Below are 18,550 nucleotides of genomic sequence, written 5' to 3' on the forward strand. Positions count from 1 at the left end.
ATCCAGGTCTCAAGTACGTGGCAGAAACCCAAATAGTAGCAACATTCCAGAATAAAGAGTAGCAAGATTCTGGAATCCAAAATAAAAGCAACATTCCAGTACAAGCAGTGGCTTCCCCCGTGTCTGTCTCAATAGCAGACGATGGACTTTTCCTCCAGGAACGTGTCCCAACCTTTTATAAACTCAACTGCTGTTACACATCCTCCGGCAGTGAGAGTTCCAGAGCTTAACTATTCTTTGAGTGGAAAAAAAAAATTCTTCCTATTGGTTTTAAAAGTATTTCCATGTAAGTCCTACTACTACTCATCTTTTTTATAGTGCTGAAAGCATACGCTATGCTGTACATTTAACATGTAAATAGATGGTCCCTGCTCAGAAGAGCTTGCAATCTAATTAGGACAGCCAGAACAAATGGAACAGATAGGGTTTGGGGAGTTTCTTGCAGAGAGAATGATAGGGTGGATATATATAGGTATTTTTAGTCTCTTCCAGGCATACGGTGGAGCAAGCTAAGAAGGAACAGAGTCTGGAGTTGGCAGTGGAGGAAAAGGGTACGGATAAGAGGATTACATGGTTACAGGTTCCTCCCTATACCCTAACAGTTTCCTTCATCATTTCTTGACCCCTTTCCTCATCTGACGGTGTGATGGCCTTTTCATCCCTGGTGTCTATGGACAGGAAGTTCTTTGCATTATTTCTCTAGGCATAATGAATGAATAATGGACCAGTTACTCATGGATGTTTTCTTCTCCGCAGGAGTATGAGCTAACTGTGCTCCCAAATGCCTACATGATCCACATGCCACATGCACCCAGCTTTGACATAACCAAGTTCCGCTCCAACAAGCAATATCGCATCTGTCTGAAGACCCTGAAGGAGGAATTCCAGCAGGACATGTCCCGTCACTATGGATTCACAGCCCTGAAATATCTCACTGCGGAGAATAACAGCTAACCCTGCGGGAGCCCTGGTCACAGCCAGCTCCAGATGATGAAAGAGGGCAAGGGAGAGACTGAGTGACTTGCAAGCCTTCTGTCACTCAACTAGCACTGAGAGATAGGGTTTTTTTTTTCTTGTGTGGCCTGGGCGTAGCAATTATGGTGGGTCGGCACAGTGCTGGAACGCACCCACAGCTTACCCCCTCGGTGTCTTTGGTTTTAGTGTGGTAGGATAAGAGACAGGTAAATACTCCACTGGAATGTCTGGGTGCAGGACACTCGATGTAGTTTTACAAGAGAACAAATCCAGGCTTTCAGAATGAGGGATCCTCGTCCCCCCCATCTCCTTATTTAATTTGCCCCCATTATTCTGTAATGCCATATGTGATGGTCAGCCACTTTAACTTTAGAACTCAAAACTTAGACACTGAATTGTTGCCTTGGCTGAGCGTTGGTCCCCCAGACCAGCCTGCAGAAGAATGTATGCAAAAGGTGGGAAGGTGCTTGTTTTGAAGGAAGAAGGGCAGACACTTCCGTGGCCAGCAGATAAATAGTTGCAGTACCAAGCTGGGCCTCTGGGTGATGCATGTTGACCATGTGTCTTCCAGTTACGGAAGGAGTATTTAATCAAGGCAAACACTTTACCCCACAGGTAAAGCTTTTAAAGGCAATGTCCTTACTCACCTGTTTCTGGTCAACCTACAGTCCAGTGAAGAAGACAAGCATGTCAGGGTTAGCTGAAGAGGAGAGTTGGAAGGCTTAGAAGTATTTGTAGGGATGGAGAACCCCAAGGCTAGTGACTTGATCAAGTGGGCCCGAGACTTGGAGTTTTGCATATTAACAATTACTTATTGGGGGACTATGCAGAGACTCAGCAAGCCGTGAGGGTAGGTGGCTCTTTCAGCTTCTCAAGGGACGTGAAAAAAATCCTGTATCCACACGACTGCGTCAACTTCAGCTTTTCAGTCAGAGCTCCTTCTTTATTTCTAGGAAGACCAGGACTGAAGAGGAGATGCAAAATAAAACTCCCCATGGGAAAACACAAACCACGGTTTGTAAGAGCAGAGTGTGAGAGTTTGCTTGAGTGTGTGTGGATGTCTGCTCATCTCGCCAACGTCCACAGTCCCAGCAGCATTGAGCGAGGACAGACGGCTAAGACACGTGGACACTGGACTTTTCTGCCAATTTCTGTATTGTTCAGTATTAATGTTGTGTTTACAAAAAGAGGAAAAACAACCCCCCAGCAGCCGTTTTAATGCACTACCCATAGCTGGTCTCCTTGTATCCAGTTGCCATGTTAAGCAGAGAAAGCAGAACGAAATAAAGGCAGAGACATGTCCGTTATCCCTTCCTGCTGTTTTGCACCTTGGCAATATGAAGCATGTTTTATTTGCTGTTTTCTTAACACTATACACTTCTCTAGCGCATATTAACACATCCACTCCTATCTCTAGAGCATCGAGTGCGATTTATGTGCCCGTGAAGCGCCACAGAATTAATTTTATGGTTGCTTATTCGGTACACCGTCAATAGCGCGTAGGACATTGGCGCCGACAAGTGTACGCATGAAGGGAGGGGAATTGTCGATGGAATAGTAAGTGTAGGGGGGGTTGCAGCAATCAGAGCGCGTTGGCATTGAACCCCCCCCCCCCCCTGAATGAGAGCGTAACACCCTCTCAGAGCGAAAATGGGAACAAAGCGCGAGTTGTAAGTTTAGTGCGACACCCCGCCACAACCGCCCTCAACGAAAGCGCGAGTGTAGTGGGGGGGGGGGGTTTCCCCCTCACACTCTCCCTCGGAGCAAAAACACGTGGCACGTATTTGTCCTGCGCACAAATGTCGGGGTGAAATTGTCGGCATGCCAATGTCCTAAGCACATTTGACGGGTCACAGTTCAAGTTTCCTTCTGCTGCTTCTGGTCTTCCGGTTCAATCAAAACCAGCCTCCGATGCTTGCACACTGAAACTGATGGCAGAAATTGCTCCACCTCGACCCCCCCCACCAATGGCCGTAGTGTGTGCTCATTGGCTCTTTCAGCAGGAAATCACTCGGAGGCTGGTGTACTAACCTGGGATTTCCCTCAGATTGGCAGCCTTCTTCCCTTACAAATGAGCTTGGCCAAAAACTTGTTTGACAAATATTGCTAATGGCCTGGCAAAAAACAGAAAGGTGCATTTCACTGCAAAAACTGGCTTTTGCACACAGTTTGGGGGTTCCCCCCCCCCACAAAATTCTGCATTAATGAATTGTCTGGCACGATATAACACTGTGTACCTGAGTTTACTGTTTGTAAATGAGAAATTCATGGCTATTTCACCAAAAGGACCTTTGTGTGACAACACACACACACACACAAAAAAAAATTCCAGTATTTTGCATATTGTACTTTTTTCACAAAACAATATTGCAGTTAATGGATCAGGTAACCTGAGACAAAGCTAAAGGCAGTTACAGCTTCTCCCCCTGTAACTTCCAAAGGAGGCCCTTATCACTATTTTAAACTGTAGACCACAGGTGTCAAAGTCGGTCCTCGAGGGCCGGAATCCAGTCGGGTTTTCAGGATTTCCCCAATGAATATGCATGAGATCTATGTGCATGCACTGCTTTCAATGCATATTCATTGGGGAAATCCTGAAAACCCGACTGGATTACGGCCCTCGAGGAGGGACTTTGACACCCCTGCTGTAGACACTGTTCCAATCCCAGAACTAATCTTTTCATAGGAGACGTCCCTTCATCTGGAAGGGCCAGTGCAGGTTCCTGGTACTTCCTGGACATGCTGCCTAGTGTGGAGGTCTATCAAATGAGGGCGACAAAGAGCCTAGAAAAATCCGAGTATTGCTCTTGCTAACTACCGTGTTTCCCCGAAAGTAAAGATGGTATCTTATATTAACTGTGGGTTCAAAAAAATGCACTAGGGCTTATTTTCAGGGGATGTCTTAATGATTCTCTCTCCTCCACACCAATTCTTCCTCTTTCCTTTTTCTTCCCCAGATGTGCAGCATCTTTCCTCCCCTCTCAACCATCCCCTTGTGCCTTCCTTCTGCAGCATCTTACTATCCCTCCCACCCATCCCCCGTGCAGCAGAACCCTTGCACCGCATCTTTCTATCTCTTCCTCCCGCCCATCCCCCCGCGTAGCAGAACCCCACCGACCCTCCCACCGCAAGACTGACGTACCTCCCTCCAAACAGCAGCACTCTAAACAGGCTGCGTTGCAACGTTCTCCCACCAGGGCCTTCCCTGTGCCGCGTCGCTATTGACATTATCAGTGATACGGCAGAGTAGGGCCTAGCGGGGAAAGAGCATGAAGCAGCCTGTTTAAAGTGCTGCTGATGCTGCTGTTTGGAATGGTGAGAGGTATGTTGACCTCACGGTGGGAGGGGTTCGGAGGGGAGAAATGGACAGATGCTGCACATGATGGGTGGGAGGGCCGGTGGGTTTGGGGGGAGGGGATGCTGCTGCCAGCGAACCCAGGGGGGGGCAATCAAAGAGCGTCAGGGACTTTTGGGAGGGGCTTTGGGGGCAATCTAACTAGGGCTTATTTTTGGAGTAGGGCTTATTTTCGGAAAACATGGTATTTGAATTATTTTTGATGTGCGGTTAAGAAATAATTTAGTAACAGGTGTTTCTGCATTTAGTGGTGTTCTCGAATCATTTTCTTTTAATCATTTGTTTATAACTAGAGCAGGTGCGTTCAGGATGCAGAGGGTTTTTTTCCCCATAATTGCGTACCTTTACGTTTTCTGTCTTTGAGGAAACGTATTGCTTATGAAAAGAAATCAGATGGAAAGTGATAAGGGGTTTTTCTATTAAAATGTGTTGACCTTAGAGTCAAATTCTATAAACGCTGTCCCAATTGTAGGCAGCAGTAGCCGTCCTACCACTGTCTAAGCAGCCAATGTGGAATAATAACTTTATTCTTCTATACCGCCACACTAGGTGGTTCACGTCAAGGAGAGACTGAACAATCAGTGATAATACATTTTTAGGGAAATACAAGACAAAAATGAAATATTAGTCTACAAATTTTTCAAAGAGATAAGTTTTCATTGATTTTCAAAAAGTCTGAGGCTGAAAAATAATTTCACATAACCACGAGGCAGGCTGTCTACAGTTTTTGCAAGCCTAGGGAAGCGCATAGGGCCACAAGTTTGCCCAAGGCTAGGCGTGCGCATCATATTGCCTGGAAGTGGCCTTAGGCAAGCTTAAGCAACCAAAGGTTTCTCCCTAAGGCCGCGATAGGTGCCTGAAATGTAAGCCAGAAAAATGCTGGTCTATGTTTCCAATAGACGCAGCCACTGAGCCATTCACGGCAAGGGAATCTCCCTGCCACAATCAGTTTAGTGGCCACAGCAGGGAACCCCCCCCCCCACCACGGCGAAGTTGACCGTCAAGAGGGATGTCCACACCCTCCTGCTGGAACCCCCAAAGCCCCCTCCCCCCGAATGTCCGCAAGAGGCGTGAATTCCTCCTGCCGCAACCACCCCCAAGACCTCCCCCAGCAGGATGGATGCCCACTTTCTCCTGCCAACACATCCCCTGGCAGAAGGGAGGTCTCCCAGATCCCCGAATGCCCCCCCCCCCCCCCCGTATCTTTATTTGATGGCCAGCAAAAAGGATGCTTTAGGGATTTGGCCAATTGGAGTCATAGGCCACTCCCAAAGCATGTGCTCTTCCTTCTCCACCCCGCCCCTCCCCCAATCTACTTTGTTCTTTCTGTCCTGAGCTTGCGTAGAGAGGCAGTAAAAAAACAAACAAAAAACCCTTGAAAAACAGGGCCACCAAAGAGGTCTCCGGGTAGGGTTACCGGATTTTTCATTTGTAAAATCCAGACCCCCCTAGACCGGCCCCCGCCCTCAATCTTGCCATAGCCCCACTCCTCCACTGCCTGCTCTCATCGGGCAGGAGGGCATGTGGGCATGCAACGTAATGATGTCACTCATGGATGCCCTCCTGACCAACACAAAGTGCCGTATTTTGAAAAGCCATCCAGATCCCCGGACAAGTCCATGGAAATCCAGGACGTCTCGTAACCCTATCTCCGGGGGGATGGGGGCTGCCATGGTCTCTTGGGCCTTGCATTGAAGAACACTGTGCCAGGCAGTTCACAAGTGGTAATCATTATGCAGTAGCTGAGTAATGTAGGAATACCCACTCTGCTCATGTTACACCCCCCCCTCCCCAAAATTTTGAAAACATCAGTAACGTGTGAACATGCATTGAGGTCCTGCTTCTGTAAATGGCGTCTTAATCGCAGACGTCATCACACCTAACTTAGTTCTGTGTGCAACTTGTTTCAATTGGTTAAAATGGTGTGGCAATTGACCGCACCATTAAAAACCAATAAAAAATACAACTTAATGATCAATTTAGGTTGCACATGGAAATCCATGCGGTGCCTAGCAATGCCTTTGTGCTCTCCAATGCTTAACGATGCCTATGTGAAAAGTAGGCGTGGTTGACTTAGGCGTTCAAGGTAGGCATTGTGGAGGAGAGTGTGGCGTAGTGGTTTGAGCTACGGACGCTGCATCTTGAGGCTGTGGGTTCAAATCCTGTGCTGCTCCTTGTGACGGGAGGAGAGTGTGCTACAGCCTCAGCCCCCGAGGTTATAGGTTCAAACCCCATGCTGCTCCTTGTGACTGGGCAAGTCATTTAATCTCCATCTTGTGGCCACCTTGCACAAATATTAGCGTCTTGACTCATCCCGCACCGCCAAGCTTGCTTCCAACCAGGGCACTTAGAAACCCGTCCCATTTATTTCCAGCCCACACTTCATTTTCTGAGTAAAATAAGACAGAAACCTGCAGATGGAAATATTCCATTTATTGTGATTTTAAGTTCATAATACATTGTTTAAACAATTCAGTTTTCTTATGCAGCTATCGGCTGTAATTGAAATATTCAATGTGTTTATAAAAATGGCAGATTCGCAGAGAATGCAAAGTGTTATTTTTGCATAGATTTTTACCCTTACCACCCCTTTTCCTCCCTCCCTGCCCCCCCCCCCCACCCACTGCAAACAACAAATGAGTGTATTTGCATCATATGATGTAAACCGTAATGTTCATTTCAAAAGGATTAAAATATTTCTGCTGAAGCTCTGCAGCAAAATCTTTGGAATGAAATGCATTTTTTCTGTCCCTTTTTTGTTTATTTTGTTTTTATTTTGTTCATTTTTTTGGTAGTTTTTGGGTGCTTTAAAATCAGACACAAGCTATGAACTGCTGCTCCCCACCCCTCCCTCCCCACTTAAAAAAAAAAAATACACCCCACCTAAAAAAAAAATACATAGGAAGCAGCCAGAGAAGGCACACACACACTCTCTCTCTCTCTCACACACACACACACACACTCTCTACCATATAACACTTGTGAGGTTGCATTTCAGGGGATTTTGCTTGCCTGACCCCTCCTTCCCAAGCAATTAAAATGGTACAGTAGCAAGACCAATTAAGTGAAGTGTGATTGCAGGGTCACCGTGGCATAACGCAGATTAAAAGCAGCCAGAAGGCGGACGCTACAGCGTGAATCTGTGCCCACCAGCACAATCGATTTTTAACATAATGTATCACTAAAGACAGTACAGCAAATTACCAAAATATCGACTCCTTTCCTGCTACTACAGTTACAACTGAGCAGAGGCAATAACTTTACTATATACAAATAACAATGAAGCCGCCAATAGCCTTCTTTGGACAGATCCTCGCTTCCGTTTTAATAGCCCATGGCAGGATTAATGGATCTACAGCACCATGCCATTGGTGTGCATTTATAAATTAAATGCAATGTTGACCTACTTTGACGTTGATATCGCTCTTTCTTGGTTTTTTTTTTATACACGCACGTTTGTGATGCCATGTTATTGGCTGTTTTTCAGCAAAAGACTTGGGGGGGAATTAGAATACTGATCGTGCCACTGCTCTGAGGGCAATTAAGAGACCTGGCACTTAAAGAAAGTTGAAATGTTCCAAAAACAAAGAAGCTGTGATGCTAGCATTAATATCCTCGCACGTTATAAAGGGTGCCAGTAAAGCTAAGCTTCGCAATGCCATTGTGTGCATGCGCTGAATTCTAATGACAGTCACTGTCGTAAAACCCTATGGGAAATCAGTACCGCTGTCCACTAACTTAATCTCATGCACGCAATGTTTCATCATTAGAATGACCAAACGAGTGGGGGGTTTTTTGTACTATATGGGCAACTGTCAATCCTAAAGTGCAGAAAAAAGATCCTGGGGTTTGCCTTCTCGCCCATTACTGTGGCATCTAATGACTAGTGCAAGTTCTCCACACGGGGGCGCTGTCCTGACCCTTCTAGCGTGGCTAGTGCTGCCGTTGCAAACACGACGTGTTAGGACTTTGATCAGTAGGTTGTTGGATGGTTGGGTTTTTTTTCTTTTCACAGCATGGGGTTTCTCTTGAGATCTGGGGCTTGTTCAAAGGCGGTTCTTCTCTCACCAACATCTAGACTTGTGAATATTAAATACAGTGCTAAATATACATGGGGAGTTTAAATGGGATAATGCAAAAAAAAAAAAAAAAAAAAATATCACAACACATGTCGGTAATGAAATATAAATATAAAAAGACAATTTAGCACTTGAAGGTGGATTTGGTCCAACATCCTTGTCACATCTTAGGAGTCTTTTTCATATTGTCTCAAACCTGCTGGGAGAAAGGAAATAATTTAGGGATTTTTGGAGCAAAGGAACAAGAGGAGATTGCAAATTGACTTTTTCTGGTGCACCTGTCTCGGGTCAGCTTTGGGAGGCTGATCCAGATCGGGCTTTGCCTCATGGCATCTTTGGACACCAAGCCGTTTGCTTTCCTAGAGAAATTAGAAATAGAAATAGGCAGAGACGCAACGGAAGCAAAACCCGGGCTGGATCAGCCCGTCTGACTTGGCCTGGGTCAGATGGTTATGACATGCATAAGATTTTGTAGTGCCATATGAACCTCTTGAGTACGTAATGTCATTTTCCGTGCAGAGCGAGCATCATTCGTTCCAATCAGTTTTGCCTCTCCTTCTATAGCAGGGGTGTCAAAGTCCCCCCTCAAGTAATGCATTACAGACTCTCTTGCCTTACCCTAGGTTGAGACAGGAAGGATCTATAGCAGTGCACGTTACAAGGAGAAGCTAAAGTGCCTGGGTTTGCACGTCCCTATTCACAAGCCCTATGCTATTGTTTTCTGACATTATAGTTTGTCCTCAGGCCAGTCGTGTACTAAAGCGTGGGAGGCAGGTGGGGTGGTTTTGCTCGGGGTGCCGTCACCCCTCTTTCTCTCTGCTCCCCCTCCTTCCCACTTCTCCCCCTGCTGCACACGCGTGAGCAGCGACACCCCCCCCCCCATCTCTAACTTGCTGACAACAACAAGCGACTTCAAATCATTCCGAAAAGAAATCAAAACCTGGCTATTCAAAAAATGTATCCAGATACCTTAACTCCCCCCCCCCTGTAAAATTCCCCCTCAAATTTCTACTCCTCTTGTAATTTCCCTCAAAGACCCAGCTATGTAACCAACCCCCTATACTGTAGTTTCCCTGCAAATGTCTAGGTTCTTCTGATGTAATCCTCAAATTCCTACCTATCTTGTAATTTCTCCCATAGACTCAATTATGTAACCAGCTCCCTAAACTGTATTTTTTCCTGGAAATGTCCTGTTATCTTCTGATGTAATCCACCTAGAACTGCAACGTACAGGCGGAATAGAAGTCACTAATGTAATGTAATGTAAGATGTAACTTGCTGCCCGGGTTGGCTTCGGCGCGTTCTCTGACGTCACTTCTGGGACCTGCACCTAGGAAGTGACGTCAGACCGAGCGCTGAAGCCGACCCAGGCTGCGCCAACCAAAGTTTAAAAGCTACAGGGAAGGGGAGAGGCATCACCGTCCCAGGCACTGCTCACCCTCACTAGGTCACTACTGCCTCCAGTGCCCCCCCCCCCCCCTCAGGATGGTGACCCAGAGGCCATGCCTAATCCCCTCCCTCCTGTTGGTATACCAATTACTGTGGGCTTCTCAGACGAAGTTGATGAAATTGCTTTCCCTGCAGGAGATTTTGCTGCTTTTTAATGTCACACTATAGACCTGGGGTGTCAAAGTCCCTCCTGGAGGGCCGCAATTCAGTCAGGATTTTCCCAATGAATATGCATGAGGTCTATTTGCATGCACTGCTTTCATTGGGGAAATCCTGAAAACCCGACTGGATTGCGGCCCTCCAGGAGGGATTTTGACACCCCCCTGTCCTAGGGGCAGGCAGCCGGCACCTCTCCGCCTCCAGCACCCAACCCCCGTAGTAATAGCAGGCTCAGGGCCCCGTCCGGAGGGCTTCAGCACATGCACGGATGCCCTCCAGCCACGGCCCCGCGTTTAGGCTGCCGCGGCTTCAGAATTAGGCAGTAATCAAAGTATTTGCTTGCTGGAGCCAATGCCACAGCCACTTTCCGTGACTGCTCCCAAATGATAGTGCAAGAGAATTCACTAGTGTCACCTACCGTTGGTATTTGCCTTGCTTTTTCCACCAGCTGTCACCTGAATTAAGAAATAGATATAAGGTAAAAAGTGTCACGGCCAGACAGGAATCTCCAATTTAACAATTGAGAAAGATAGTTATCATTTCCATAACACAGTGTGTCGCAAACTTTTTAAGCCGCGGCTGGAAATGTGCAGACATCGACGTGATGATTTCACACGCATGTGTGATGTCATTGCATGCCTGGATGTCCTCCAGCTGCAGCCCTGAGCCTCCTGTAACCGCCGTTGAGGGTTGCTGCAGAAGGACAGGTGAGCAGGAGCAGAGGTGCCGTTGCGGTGAGGAGAGGCTGACTGACTACGGGACCTGCCACTCGCTGTGAGAGACACGTCCTATAAGCATTCAGCCGGCACCTCTCCTCCTTGCTGGCATCTGGTAGCACACCTGGAATCTGCCACGGCACACAGTTTGCGATACACTGTTATAAAACCACCAGATGTACACATAGTAACATAGTAGATGACGGCAGATAAAGACCCGAATGGTCCATCCAGTCTGCCCAACCTGATTCAATTTAAATTTTTTTTTTTTTTTTCTTCTTAGCTATTTCTGGGCGAGAATCCAAAGCTTTACCCGGTACTGTGCTTGGGTTCCAACTGCCAAAATCTCTGTTAAGACTTACTCCAGCCCATCTACACCCTCCCAGCCATTGAAGCCCTCCCCTGCCCATCCTCCACCAAACGGCCATACACAGACACAGACCGTGCAAGTCTGCCCAGTAACTGGCCTAGTTCAATATTTAATCTTATTTTCTGATTCTAAATCTTCTGTGTTCATCCCACGCTTCTTTGAACTCAGTCACAGTTTTACTCTCCACCACCTCTCTCGGGAGTGCATTCCAGGCATCCACCACCCTCTCCGTAAAGTAGAATTTCCTAACATTGCCCCTGAATCTACCACCCCTCAACCTCAAATTATGTCCTCTGGTTTTACCATTTTCCTTTCTCTGGAAAAGATTTTGTTCTACGTTAATACCCTTCAAGTATTTGAACGTCTGAATCGTATCTCCCCTGTCTCTCCTTTCCTCTAGATCAGTGATTCCCAACCCTGTCCTGGAGGAACACCAGGCCAATCGGGTTTTCAGGCTAGCCCTAATGAATATGCATGAGAGAGATTTGCATATGATGGAAGTGATAGGCATGCAAATTTGCTTCATGCATATTCATTAGGGCTAGCCTGAAAACCCAATTGGCCTGGTGTTCCTCCAGGACAGGGTTGGGAATCACTGCTCTAGGGTATAATATTTAGGGCTTCCAGTCTCTCCTCATACGTCTTCTGGCGCAAGCCTCCTATCATTTTCATCGCCCTCCAAACACATTTGACACAATCCTTGCTGAACAGACTTTACCAGCTATTCAAGACAAACCAACTGCTCAAATAAGAGATTAAAGACGTCACTCATTATGAGAATGATCAGAACAAAATGAGTATTAAACAGGCAAAGAAGGGATTATTAGCTGCATTAACTGCTCATACGAGCCTAACCAGCAAAACAAAAAAGAAGCCCCACATGGGATGCACAAAAGTGTCCTGCATTAGTTTTTGCCAGGGTGTGCATTAACCAAATGCTACATATATGGAGGGGGGGGGGGAGATTTTTTTAGGGGGCTATTGGGGTGGAGAGTGGGTGTATATATTGAAGAACTAAGGCCAGTACTGGACAGACTTGCACGGTCTCCTTATATGGCCGTTTGGTTGAGGAGGGGCCTAGGGGGGCTTCGACAGCTGGGTTGGTTTAGATGGGCTGGAGTGAGCTTTGATGGAGACTCCAGTAGATGGAACCTAAGCAGACGACCAGGCAAGGCTCTGGGTTTCCAAGAGAAAGGACCATTTAAATTAAATGAATTTATGGTTGGGCAAACTGGATGGAACATCGGGGTCTTTATCTGCCGTCATCTACTCTATTACTATGTTTCTGTGGTAAACAGTTAAATTTAGCAAACAGTTATCACCTCCAACATATAGGTGGGGGTTATTTCACCAATTAAATTGATTCTTTTTTTTTTTTTTTACAGCTGTGGTAAAACTGGTCTTAGCATGTGGAAATGACCTACGGAAGAGCATGATAAGACACGTTTTACTGCAGTTTGGTAAAAGGATTTAAAACGGAGGCAAAATGTAAGCTTTTAACTTGGATTTCAATAGGGCCAGACTGCTGAAGAATGGCTTGTTGGTGCCTTGTTGGGGGATAAGGGATTTTCTCACTTTTTTTTTTTTTATTTTAAAACCGCTAATAAACATTTCAGACGGGAAAAAAATAAAATCTACTTTATATCATGTGCGTATTCCAAAACGCTCGAGCGATTCTCACAGCGGATGTCTCCTTAACCCTCCCAAAAACGAATGGTATTTTATTTTTCTTTGGTTTCATTTCAGAAATGAACTAGGAAATCTCAGCGTGATGGTTTTAGTTTCAAGTTTTATTAGGCTTTTATATACCGCCTATCAAGGTTATCTAAGCGGTTTTTACAATCAGGTACTCAAGCATTTTCCCTCTCTGTCCCGGTGGGCTCACAATCTCTCTAACGTACCTGGGGCTCTGGAGGATTAAGTGACTTGCCCAGGGTCACAAGGAGCAGCGGCGGGGTTTGAACCCATAACCCCAGGGTGCTGAGGCTGTAGATCCAACCACCGCGCCACACACTCCTCATTACAAATGGCAGAACATCCCGATGCCCAAATGGATGGTCCTAAGCCTTACAGTCCAATACAAAGTATTGGACGCAGATCACAGATTTAAGGAATCTAGGCAGTCCCTAAAGAATTGGAAATGCACCAAAGAGTAGGGGAATACAAACAAACAAAGAACCATTTTCTTTTGCGATGTCTTCTTTTTTTTTATTCACCCTATTTGTTGGTGCATTTGGATATTCTCATAGGGAAGCTTCCTCTCTCTCTCCCCCCCCCCCTCCCGTTAGCACTGAAGCACCAATGCTGCAAATGCGAGCAACAGCTCTAAGCGTGGGAACTAAGCTCAGCTGTAGACAACGTCCTACGGGGCAGAGATCTGTGACTGGGCCTTCATGAGATCAGCTGGGTCTCCCTACACTTTCTCCCACTGCTGTAGAATTGAGTAATCCCCTCCCCCCCCAGCCTTCAAGATAACCCTATACATACAGCAGGTTTGATGCGCCATAAAATATCAAAAACCCCGACACTCGGCACTAGATTAAAAATCCACTTAGTCTCAGCTCAGATAATTCCTGTTTTAAAAGGTGGCCCTGACACTAGTTTGGAGTAGAGAGTTGCAAGGGGACAGAAATCCCATCCGTCCCCGCCAGGATCCTCTCCGTCCCCACCCGTCCCCGTCAGGATCCTCTCCATCTCCAACCATCCCCGCAAGGAATTACCTCCATCCCTGCCCGTCCCCATAAAAAGCAGCAATTACTTCTGACAGGATCATCAATTCCAGTTTCTTTTGCTGTTTTCCTTGTGGAATCTCTTTGGTGGAACCCTTTTTTTGTTTTCTGTTCAGGTAATTAACTTATAAACCTCCTCTTTTACTAAGGCTGATGTGTCCATTATATTATATGGACGAACCCTGCTTCCAAAGCCTTCCATCCCTGTAGGAGTCCCGTGGGCCAGAGGGGGTTCCCCGTGGGAGTCCCGTGGGTTAGGGGGGGATTCCCGCGGGACTCCTGCAGGACCCGCGGGATTCCTGTGATCCCCGTTCCCGTGCAGATCTCTAGTTTGGGGCTATGACAGCCTGTCATATCTCCAGACTCCCCAAATCAGTGTCAGGTGTGGTAGGGAAGCCTTGCTTAGCGTTACATGTTTCGGATGATTTTGATATTACTTTACCTTGATGGGAGATCCAGGCTTTTCGGCTGTCTGCTTTTCCCAGAGATTGCGTTTGCCAGACACGTCGCCAGGTTTTAAATCCTGGGAAAAAGAAAAGGTCGGGATATTTTTAGAAACTGATCAGTAAATATATACACTTTTATGGAAATCTTTTTTTTTTTTTTAATCCCCCAAGCTGTTTGTAAAGAGGCTTCTTGGTTTACATTCTCAGTGAAATGCCAAATTAAATATGGACGGATCAATTGTACGTTCAGCTCCTGATGGTAAATCCTGGTGATCGGAGTAAAACTGGAAAGGCAGAGGACTTGCCATTGTCCTCTGATAGCTCCAGTTTGCAATCACAAGAAACCTACTAAGATGGTTATCAGGTTGGTTTGTTTTTTAAACACATGCTACCTGTAGGAAGGTCCCCTGTTTCCTGCAAAATTTGTCCCTTGCAGAACAACTGGCCAGTCCCTGTGGAACTGTGAGAGATGAGGAACTGGGAAGGGGGGGGGGGGAATTCCTCATGGACTGCTACCTGATTTAGTGTTCGCTAACTGCAAAGATGCCCGTAGGAATATAACTAATATAGTATTAGTGCATGCTAATCATTAACATAAGAACATAAGCAATGCCTCCGCTGGGTCAGACCTGAGGTCCATCGTGTCCAGCAGTCCGCTCACGCAGCGGCCCAACAGGTCCAGGACCTGTGCAGTAATCCTCTATCTATACCCCTCTATCCCCTTTTCCAGTAGGTAATTGTCCAATCCTTTCTTAAACCCCAGTACCGTACTCTGCCCTATTACGCTCTCTGGAAGCGCATTGGCTAAGGCTTTTAACATTTGCATCTCCTCTTCCCATTGGCTAAGGCTCTTTACACCTGCATAGTGATGTCATAGAACTTTAATAACAACAGAGAAACCTGATGGCAGATAAAGGCCAAATGGCCCATCCAGAGCATCCACTATCTCCTTCTCTCCCTATTGGCTAAGGCTCTTAACATTTGCATCTCCTCTTCCTATAGGCTAAGACTCTTTGCACCTGCATTGTGATGTCACAGAACTTTAGTAACATAGAAACATGATGGCAGATAAAGGCCAAATGGCCCTTCTGCAACATCCACTATCTCCTCCTCTCCCTATTGGCTAAGGCTCTTAACATTTGCATCTCCTCTTCCCATTGGCTAAGGCTCTTTGCACCTGCATTGTGATGTCATAGAGCTTTATGGTTATAGAAACCTAGAAACATGATGGCAGATAAAGGCCAAATGGCCCATCCAGAGCATCCACGATCTCCTCCTCTCCCATAAGAACATAAGCAATGCCACCGCTGGGCCAGACCTGAGATCCATCGTGCCCAGCAGTCCGCTCACGCGGCGGCCCAACAGGTCCAGGACCTGTGCAGTAATCCTCTATCTATACCCCTCTATCCCCTTTTCCAGCAGGAAATTGTCCAATCCTTTCTTGAACCCCAGTACCGTACTCTGCCTTATAACGTCCTCTGGAAACGCATTCCAGGTGTCCACCACACGTTGGGTAAAGAAAAACTTCCTAGCATTCGTTTTGAATCTGTCCCCTTTCAACTTTTCCGGATGCCCTCTTGTTCTTTTATTATTTGACAGTTTGAAGAACCTACTCTCTCTCTCCCCCTAAGCGAAATAAAGCGAGTTACCTGGGCTTTTACCTCCATCTCCCTCTCGCCATCGGTCCCCCGTTACTCCCTTCCCTGCCACCCCCCTTTTATTTGGTCATAATTCTGCTCTCCCTCCTGCAGCAGGCGCCTTAGGATGGAAGTAGGGATGGGGCAGACCTCCCTCGCTTCTTCTGATTTCCACTGTTTCCAACCCACAGCACTACGGTACACCCACAAAAGAGTGCAAGACAACTGCACTCTGACAAAAGCGCCCCGACAATTGTGCGCAGGACGACTCCTCAGGCCCCATCCCTTGGGAGGGGCTTGAGGCGCCTCAAGCCCCGCCCAAGGGACGGGGCCTGAGGAGTGTCAGCAAATCAGGGCCTTTGTATTAGGGTTCCCATAATCATGATTTAAACCTTACCCTAACACTAGATAGCAAGTGAATTTTTAAAGTGTAGTGGGGGAGGGTCCTCTCCCCCCCCCTCAAAAAGACAAAAGAGTATCCACCACCGCACTTGCCCCTGCACACAATTGTCGGAGCGCAATTGTCCTGCGCTCATTTGACGGGTCACCCAGCACTACAGAATCGGGGCCTGGGGTGGCCGTTGTCCTCCTGTCAGCTTCAGTAAACCACTGCACTTCCGTATTTCCTGTTCTAATACCGTTCCATCCATTAAAATAAAACAGGTCCTCGTCTCCTGGCATGTCTTAAATGTATTGAAAGAGCCCAGAAAGTGAAAACAAACGGACTCTTGACATCCTGCCACTTTAGAAGCTGAACCCACCAAGCAAATCAGCTGCCTGTCCAGGAAAAGGAAAGCAAAGTTTTGCCCCCGTTACTGAAAAAGGAAGGATGAAAACGGCGCCACTAACGGGTTCCATTTTCTCAGAACAATTAGATGCAGCCCTGGTTTGAACCTGCTGGGTGCATGGATTTGCAGTTTGGATTTCTTTAAACAAGCGAATAGCAAAAAGTCAATATTTATAAAGGAATAGGTAGTCTGGTCCTGGTTTTACCTGTTGTATGTATGAACATATAACTTTTATTGTCCCATGGAGTTTCCCAAGAAAAGTCCATATCTTGCGAACAAGTAAATCCAGGACTGTTTTAACCCCTCCTTATGACATAGAGGTAGGTAGTATGTATGGGCATTGTACATTTATGCATGCATAGAACTGCTGTTAGGGGTTGCAAACAGCGCAATTGCCCTTAGCCTCCATCCTGTCCTCGGAGAGGCACAGGGTGCTTGTGGGATTTTGGGTTCCTGTCCAAATTTCTGTCCTGGGTCCCTGCATCTGTAACCCCCCCCCTCACCCCCACCCCCACCCTGTGCATGCAGCAGGACAAAGCCAGGACTGGATTAACGTGTGCTGAAAAGAATGGAGCCAACTGGCAACTGTGGGATGAAATTCAAAAGAACCATTTACCTGAGCAGGTAAGAACGGGCCAAACCCCAGAAGGCGAATGAAGAGACAGGAAGGAAGGAGCCTGGTAGAGGATTTTTCCCATTCAAGCAGAGGCGACAGAGCAGAGACGCAAAGAGGTCTGCTAGAAAGAGCGAGAGATTCCGAGAGCAAAGGAGGCGTTAGCCTGGAACTGCTGTTAAGGAAGCAAAAGTGAGAGACCAGTGGACAGTGCTGCAAAGACAGATTCAGAAACAAGTCAGCAATGTGGATTTGAAGGGCAGGATCACACGAACTGCTGCAGACACAATGAGCAACCAGTGGGAAAATGGACTTCGCTGCTCTGTTCTATATAATCAATGGATGTTCACATTTCCTTTATTGGGGGGGGAAAAATAGGTGACTGAACACTGTTGCTGCAAGGATATCATTCTGCCTCTATATAATGGTCCTCCTTTAGGGGAATCCTAGTGTGTAATGCTGCAACATATATGCGGCCGCCTCCGGGATGAGGAATTTGGAGTCTGGTCTTTGACCATTTCACTTAATAACCATTGTCATGGCTGCAGCTAGAGGGAAAATGGCTAAATTGCATTCTGGTTATGTCAGATGTTGGCCCTGCCTTAGGTTGCACTGACATCCCACTTGTACCTGTTGGGGGGGGGGGGGGGTTAATTTTATAAAATAACTTACATCAAACACATACGTAAGCTCTGGAACTCATTGCCAAAGGTTGTGGTAAAAACAGCTAGTGTAACTGGGCTTATAAAAGGTTTGGGCACGTTCCTGGAGGAAAAGTCCATGATCTGTTGTTAAAATAGACATGAGGAAAGCCGTTGCTTATCCCTGGGAGCGCTAGTATGGAAGGTTGCCACTCTCTGGGATTCTGTCAGGCACTTGTAACCTGAATTGGCCAGTGTTGGAAGCAACGCACTGGGCTAGTGACCCCATTTGGCAGTTCTTGTGTTCTTAAGAGTTAGAAAATGTGCCTGTTTTATAAAAGTTATAAGAACATAAGAATAGCCTTATTGGGTCAGACCAAAGGTCCATCAAGCCTAGTAGCCCGTTCTCACGGTGGCCAACCCAGGTCCCTAGGAGTAGCAACATTCCATTCAGAATCCCAAGGAATAGCAAGATTCCGGAATCCCCAAGAGTAGCAACATTCCATACGCCGAATGTACATGAACATTTTCTAAACTAGGATCCCAGGATCACCTGTACACAAATTCCTTCTAAGCAGGCCCACTTTTTCTGT

At 46.6% G+C, this 18,550-nt stretch overlaps 2 protein-coding genes across 11 annotated transcripts in view; one reads left to right on the forward strand and one right to left on the reverse strand.

Moving 5' to 3' along the window:
* Window positions 1–3,160, forward strand: part of LOC117363916 (LARGE xylosyl- and glucuronyltransferase 1) — a 391,773-nt gene extending 388,613 nt beyond the window's left edge. For both annotated transcript variants that reach the window (XM_033952487.1, XM_033952488.1), the window contains exon 15: window positions 757–3,160. In XM_033952487.1, the coding sequence (XP_033808378.1) occupies window positions 757–954 (198 nt within the window). In that variant the 3' untranslated portion in view covers window positions 955–3,160. The remainder of the gene's footprint in view (window positions 1–756) is intronic.
* A 3,847-nt stretch (window positions 3,161–7,007) lies between these two features.
* CALD1 (caldesmon 1) overlaps window positions 7,008–18,550 on the reverse strand; it is a 220,030-nt gene continuing 208,487 nt past the window's right edge. For 8 of the 9 annotated variants that reach the window (XM_033951387.1, XM_033951394.1, XM_033951388.1 and 5 more), the window contains 3 exons: window positions 14,275–14,355; window positions 10,436–10,472; window positions 7,008–8,605 (listed from right to left, as the gene is read on the reverse strand). In XM_033951387.1, coding sequence (XP_033807278.1) covers window positions 8,577–8,605; window positions 10,436–10,472; window positions 14,275–14,355 — 147 coding nt within the window. In that variant the 3' untranslated portion in view covers window positions 7,008–8,576. Of the gene's footprint in view, window positions 8,606–10,435; window positions 10,473–14,274; window positions 14,356–17,425; window positions 17,492–18,550 lie in introns of those variants that run through there. The other variant, XM_033951392.1, reaches the window with a different exon arrangement.

This window comes from Geotrypetes seraphini, chromosome 7 (assembly GCF_902459505.1).
Source record: "Geotrypetes seraphini chromosome 7, aGeoSer1.1, whole genome shotgun sequence".
Classification (NCBI taxonomy): Eukaryota; Metazoa; Chordata; class Amphibia; order Gymnophiona; family Dermophiidae; genus Geotrypetes; species Geotrypetes seraphini.